Source organism: Hemicordylus capensis, chromosome 7 (genome assembly GCF_027244095.1).
Source record: "Hemicordylus capensis ecotype Gifberg chromosome 7, rHemCap1.1.pri, whole genome shotgun sequence".
Classification (NCBI taxonomy): Eukaryota; Metazoa; Chordata; class Lepidosauria; order Squamata; family Cordylidae; genus Hemicordylus; species Hemicordylus capensis.
In genome coordinates, this window is record NC_069663.1 from 21,372,874 (window position 1) to 21,380,028 (window position 7,155).

Here is a 7,155-nt window from a genome sequence, read left to right on the forward strand (position 1 = left end):
TCTCATTCTATCTCGAAACCAGGCTGCCCTTGCTGGTAGTAGGGAGCGTGCCCAGGCCTACCAAGACAACAAGAGAGATTATAGCATTATGAGCCGCATGGAGGAACTGAGCAGAAAGCCATCTCTCGCGCAGTCTCAAAAAAACACTAGGAAAGGGCCGATCCACAAAACGGAGTACCAATAGATGATCACAACGCGTGTTCCGCACAGGCACCCCATAGCGCGGAGCGGTCTGGGGCGGGGGGGAGACAGCTCTCCACCGGGTTACGAGAAGTCAGGGAAGCTCCATCTACAGAAATAAAAGGCCAGCGGTGACTTGACTCCGGATCGTGCGCAACCCGAGGAGAGGAAGGCTGCGCCTCCGAAAACGGCCGTAGACCCAGCGCTGCCCATCAGCGAGCATGCTCAGCAACACCCCCGGCAAGGAAAACCGCAGCGAGAGCCTCCTCGGAAACAAGTTCCCAGGGAGTTCAAAAGCACTTCCTTTTCATCTAGCGCGACTAGGATCGCAGTCTGGGGCAGTCGAGTTTAAGGGGCTGCTGCGCGGGGCTGAGCTGAGGCCTAGCGTGGCCTCGCAGGGCAGCCAAGGCCCACAGAGGGTGGGTCTCCCACTCTCACGATCTCCTCTTGGCTTCCCCGCTCGGCCCGACAACAGGAGCTGCCTGGATCCTTGAGCGTGTGCGCACGCGTCCTAGGGACCATGGAGGGGTGGAGGGAGGCCAGGCCTCCACCGCCCGAGCGAGCGCCTCCCTCCCTCCTCCCCAGGCTCGCAGCGGTGCCGCCGCCATTGCAAGGTTCCTCGCTCCTTCCCCGCGGGGCTGCCGCTGCTGCTGCTGCAGCGTTCTAAAATAAAAAAAATTTAAAAAGAGCAACCCGCACCCCTCCCCCGCCCACGCCGTCGCAACGTTCGATCTGAGCGCCCAACGTTCCACCCGCTTGTAGGCAACGTTCCATTTCCACCCCTCCCCCGCCCGCTTCCCCCGCCCCGGATCGTCGCAACGTTCTATCCCCTCCCCCTCCCTCTCCGGATTGTTGCAACGTTCCATCCGCTGCTGCTGCTGCTGCTGCTGGCCCGACGCCCCGAGCAGGCCGCGGACGTTCGATCCGCAGCAGCAGGGCTCTCGCAGCCGTCTCCTCGGCTTCCTCCTCGGGCTCGGGCTCCCACGCTCTCCCGTCTCTTCCCCCTCACGTGTCCCGGGCTCCCAGCTGGGGAAGGAAGGGAGGGAGAGAATCTCTCTCGCTCTCTCCTCCTCACATGACCCGAGTGTTTGTCCCCGTGATCAGCGCCTCGGCTCCCGTGTCTCCTCCGCGTCCCCTCTACCTCCATCCGGCGTGAGATTTAAAACTCATTCCCTCCTTCTCCTGCCTCCCCCTCACCCACCCCTTTCCCCCTGGTGTTGCGGGGTGTCCCCCCTCTCCCTCCCTCCCCCTTCCCCCCTCCCCTCTCCCCCCATGGACATGCTGGATCCCGGCCTGGACACAGCCACCGCCTCCGCTGCTTCCAGGTAAGAGGAGGGTTCTCACGACCCGCCGCCACCCGGAGAGCCCTTTCTCCTCCTTTTTCGGGGCCCGAGCCTCCCTGCCCTTCCTCGGCCTACCCAGGGAGGGGGAGGGGAGAGAGAACCAGCTATGATCCTCCTCCTCTGGCGGCGGCGGCAGCAGAGGAAAGAGAGGGGGAGAACAAAATGGAGGACAGGGCAGAGCTTGGAAGAGGAACTCTCGAGGATCGGGGTGGGCTGGGGGAGGGAGCTGATTTGGGGGTGCGGGTGGGAGCCAGTGGGAGGAAAGGAAGGCTGTGGCCAGCAGGACGCTCTGTCGGCGGGCTGAGAAGGGAAGGGAGAAGAGGACCCCCCCTCCTCCAAACACACAGAGGGGTCTCTTCTCCTTCTGCACACACACACAGGGAAAGCCCCCCCCCCAAAAAAACCCCTACCCATATTACCCCTCAAGACCTTAAATATATTGTCAGGTGGGACTGGGGAAGCCTTGATTCTGTCTTTGCCCCTGGAGCGGTAGATTGGAGTGAAAGGCATTTCGAGTGTTTTCAGTGCCAGGAACAAAGTGGGGTGGGCTGGAAGAGGCACCTCGTTATTAAGTGGTGGTTTCCTTTCTTGAGCAGGGGGAGAGCAACTGGCCCTATCCGTCCCCGGCACAGCATCCCTCCAGTGGCTGTTGCCACTGTCTGTCTTATGTTTCTTTCTTTTCTTTTCTTTTTTCAGATTGTGAGCCCTTTGGGGACAGGGAGCCATCTTTATTTTATTAGATTTCTCGATGCAAACTGCCTAGGGAACTTTGGTTGAAAAGAGTAGTGCTGGTCATGTTGCTAGAATGGCAGGCCTCACAAGGTGGGATAGGGAACGGGCCAGGCTCTGCCCTACTGGGGCTTGTCACGAGGGTGCCTTCACAGGTTCCCAGAGCTCTCTGCACTTGTGGCATTTTAAGGACACGCTTAGAAACATCAGGTGTGAATGTTACACACACACAGGCCATGCTGGACAGAGGGCTGGGATCTGATGTGGCGCTCGCCCATTGTCCACGTAATGGCCCGCCTGGGTTTGGTGTTGCTGCCAGATGTGTAAAGCAGCCCTCTGTGTGCCTCAAGAACCCCGCAGGTAGCCGATCTTGGCACCAAGCAGTGTATTGTATGCTGGGGTGATGGGGGAGGTTAGCCTGGGGAAAATTGTGCCTGGCGTGCGTCTCCGGGCTGGCGCATACCCGGGTTTATAAACAGGCCAGGTAGTTGCTCGCCTTGGGTGAGTCAAGTTGGACTCTGGGCGACCAGGTGTTCAGGGAGGTTTTGTAAATTAGCAGCGAGTATGGGTGGTGTTTCTCATTTATGCTGTGGATGCACTGTGAGCCGCTAACGTGTAACTCCTGCAAAGAGGCACCTTTTTAAAAAGGGGTTGGTTCTCTTTATTTAGCAGGAGGAGAGCAGTTGACCCTATCCATCCCCAGCACAGCCTCCCTTCAGTGGCTGTTGCTGGTGTCTATCTTAGGTTTCTTGTTTACATTGTGAGCTCTTTGGGGACAGGGTGCCTGTTTATTTATTTATTGGTTTATTTGATTTATTAGTTTATTTCTATATAAGCTGCTTTGGGAGCAGTTATTGAAAAGTGGTATATAAATATTCGCCGTATTCATAACACAGATATGTGTGGCAGATGGGTTATTTATTGTTTGTTTATTTGATTTATATACCACCTTTCCAAAACTGGCTCAGGGCGGTTTACAAAGTCGTTGTGGACTAGGAACTTTGGGAGGGCTTATTTGCAGGGCTGAGTTACCCTCCAGGGAAAGAGCACAAGAGGCGTCCTGCTGGATCGGGCCCAAGGAAGCCCATCTAGTCCAGCATCCCGTTTCCCACTGTAGCCCACCAGATGCCTCTGGGAAGCCCACCAGCCAGAGAGGAAGGCATGCCCCCCCTACTGCCTATTCAGAGGGGCCCTCCCTCTGAACCTGGTGGTAGCCTATCGCCATCAAGGCTAGTAGCCATTGCTCGACTGGTCCGTCTCCTAAATTTCTGGGCTGGCTCCGAGAGCCAAATAGAACTTGCCAAGGTCTGGTGTAGGCAATACTGAATGCAGTGTGGACCAATGGTTCATAGCAGTGTTCCCTGTAAGAGGGAATCCCGGATGCTGTTGACTACAGCTCCCAGAATCCCTAGCTGCAGTGGGCGTTGGCTGAGGGTGCTGGGAGTTGAAGTCAACAACATCTGGGATTCCCTGTTGGAGGAATCACTGGCATAAGCAGGCTCCTTAGGCCTAAAACGGCTTGATTGATGGGTGAAAGGTTGTGAAGCATAAGAAGCTGTCTTAGAGTCCCATCATTGGTCCATCTAGTTTGTAAGGGGGCAAAGAGAAGGCCATTTATTCCCCGCAGCCACCTAATGGCGCAGTGGGGAAGTGACTTGATTAGCAAGCCAGAGGTTGCAGGTTCGAATTCCCACTGGTATGTTTCCCAGACTATGGGAAACACCTCTATCGGGCAGCAGCGATATAAGAAGATGCTGAAAGGCATCATCTCAGACTGCGCGGGAGGAGGTAATAGTAAACCTCTCCTGGATTCTACCAAAGACAACCACAGGGCTCTCTGGTCGCCCCGAGTCGACACCGATTCGACGGCACACTTTCCTTTTCTTTACCTTTCCACAGTGCCCTTCATTAAGCCAGGTCATTTTGTCGTATGCCCATCCTCTGGCATATTTTGGGACTGGCTCCGAATCCAAAGAAAAGGGTCAAGGACTGGTGTGTGGCATGAAAGCAACCCCCTCCGCCGTGGTTTGCTGGCAGCATCTTGGATTCGGAGCTATACTGTCTCTGGAGCATAGGACACTGCCATATACCGAGTTGGAATATTAGTCCATCTAGCTCAGTATTGTGTACAGTTTCCTCTCGGACGGGGATTCCCAGATGTTATTGACTACAACTCCCTGTTCCCTCCCTGGCAGCATTTCCTAGGTAGGGCTGAGAGAGACTCCTGCCTGCAACCTTGGAGAAGCCGCTGCCAGTCTGTGTAGACAATACTGAGCTGGATGGACCGAGGGTCTGACTCAGTATATGGCAGCTGCCTGTGACAGGTTCGTCGACGTGCCTCTCTCTAAACCAGCTTGAGGAAGACCTCTCGTTGGGTGGGTGCCTCCCCCTCTAGCAAACCGTGGAGGTGATCTTTTGTATTCCTTTTCGTATCTCTCCCCATCCCCATCCCTGCAGGATATCGGGATAATTGGAAACCAGCTACATCGTGGCTGCTAATAAAAGCAAGGGCACCAGGGGTGGAGAACCAGGAGGACCGTTTCCCAAGAGCCAGGAAAAGCATCGTCCCAGTTTGTGCAGAATTAGGTTTTGGGCCTCTGCATATAGCATGCCCTACATTGCCTACGCTTTGGGCGGAAGAGAAGCGAGTAGAAGAGGCGTCCGGGGAGGGGAGGCTTTAAGAGAGGCAGTCTTTGGAAACGGCCTCTCCATCTAGCTCAATATTGCCCACACCAGGGCTAGGCAACCTTGTCACCGCAGCTGTTGCTGAACTACAACTCCCATCATCCCCCTGTGAGACTAAATGGTGGCTGAGGGTGATGGGTATTGTGGTTCAGTAACAGCTGGGGAGCCGAGGTTGCCTACCCCTGGTCAACACTGACTGGCAGCGGCTCTCCGAAGTTTCAGGCAGGAGTCTCTCCCAGGCCTTCCCGGAGATGCTGCCAGGGAGTGAATCTGGAACGGACTGCATGCAGGCATGCGGAGGTTCTTCCCCTGGGTGAGGGCCCCCCTCCCCTAAAGGCAGGACTGCCCAACTTAGGGCCCCCCAGCTGTTTTTGGACTACAACTCCCAGCATCCCCTGCCACCGTGGCCAGTAGCCAGGGATCGTCGGGCGTTGTAGGCCACCATCTGCAGGAGGGCCAGAGTTGAGCAGGGTTCCTGAACTACAATGCCCATCACCCCCAGCTGCTATAAGTTGTAGTTGGGAATGATGGGAGTTGTAGTTCAGCAACATCTGGTGGCGCCCTGGTTGGGAATCACTCCCCTAAGAGCGAGGGGGCCCCGTCCCCAGCCACAAATGTATATACCACCTGGAGCCCTTGGAGTCGGCCGGTATATACATTAAATAAGTAAATATATATATTGTTGAAATTCAGATCTCCTCTGTGCCGATTTTCTGGGGCTATCCCCAGTATACGGGCAGGATGTCATTTTGGGAGGAGAGCTAATAAGCATCCATGTATGGTTTCCTGTTGCTGCCCGAGTTCCAAATGAACAGGCATGGAGGAAACCCATCTCCAGCCCCACCTTCAGAAAATGTGGTTCTGCTCCCAAGCCCAGTCTCGGCGGACAAGCGAGAGAATGGGATACAGGGAGGCCATGTGGCATATCGGTTAGCGTTGGACTACAGGGCTTTGGCACTTTGGCCCTGTAGTGGTGGTTGGACTACAACTCCCATCATCCATGGCTATTGGCCACTGTGTGGGGGGGATGCTGGCTGTTGTAGTTCAGCGAGAGCTGGAGGGCCCAAGTTGTGGCGCCCTGGATCAGGGCTAGGGAAGCCCAGGTCCAAACCCCAACACCTATGTAGAGCTTTCTGGGTCGATCGGCATCTCTGCTCACCGCAAACTACCCTGCAGGGTTGTTGTGTTAAAAGAGGGGAAACAGAACCGCGGCGAGCCGCTTCGAGAGAGGACAGCGGTGGGCATGTAATAAATAATTGAACGGGGCCATCTTGCCATTTCAACGGAAATGCGTTGTGTGAGCTCAGTGAGAAAATGCAGAATTTGGTGTGCCCCGAAATGAAGCCAGGAACAAAAGCCCTGTGCCCCGGGGGTCAAGACAGTCGCGGGTTTGCCGGCCCTAGCGGCCCATTGACTCCCTTCGCGGGGGTCCACAGAGCTTGCTTCATTCACACAGCCGGCTGGGCGACTCTAACTTAACCTCTCTGCGTGGCTTCGGGCGTCTTTCCCCGTCGGCAGCGGCGTCTCCCTGCAGCTCTGCCCAACTCTGACCGAGAGACAAGCCTTATCTCTCTCTGCCAGTGAGAAGGATTAAGAGAGAGGAGAATGCGTTCCGATTCCGGAGGCGGCCGCCTGCCACCCTTCCTCCTTTTGCCGCAAAAGCAAAGGGTATTAATTCGGACTCTGTGGCAGGCGTCAGCACAGGTCTCTCCAGCCTGTGGGGAAGCTCCGGCTGGGTATCGTGATCCCTCGGAAGGGAGGCGGCGTGACTGCGAAGCGAGGGCTCGTATCGGGCGAAGCGAGAGCTGGGGTGTGCCACGAAACGAATGCATTTTGCATCCCGTGAGTCTGAATTTGACACCCAGGGAAGTGGGAGTCTGCCACGGATGTAGATTTATGCAAATGAGCCAATTTGCATAAGTTCATCTTTTGATCCTCGGTGTTTGTATATGTTTGACGGGTATACCAGAGGCAGGGCCTCTTGGGTGGTGGCCCCGAAATCCTAAGATTTTTCTCCTTGGGGGAATCCACCCAGCCCCCTCTCTTCCCATTCTTAGATGAGCTCTGAAATCCTTCTAGTTTTGCTGAGGCAGATGTTCTCAAACTTGGGTGTCCGGATGTTGGGGGGCATTATGGGAGTTGTAGTCCAATAGCTACTCCTGCTGTAAGGCATTGAGTGGCTCTGCTGTGACCAGCTCCTAAATTTAGACTTCGAATT

General features: G+C 55.6%; 1 protein-coding gene across 2 annotated transcripts in view; it reads left to right on the forward strand.

Moving 5' to 3' along the window:
* The first annotated feature begins 1,002 nt into the window (after positions 1 to 1,002).
* USF2 (upstream transcription factor 2, c-fos interacting) overlaps positions 1,003 to 7,155 on the forward strand; it is a 25,851-nt gene continuing 19,698 nt past the window's right edge. The window contains exon 1 of one of the 2 annotated variants that reach the window (XM_053267240.1): positions 1,003 to 1,505. In XM_053267240.1, the coding sequence (XP_053123215.1) occupies positions 1,453 to 1,505 (53 nt within the window). In that variant the 5' untranslated portion in view covers positions 1,003 to 1,452. The remainder of the gene's footprint in view (positions 1,506 to 7,155) is intronic. The other variant, XM_053267241.1, reaches the window with a different exon arrangement.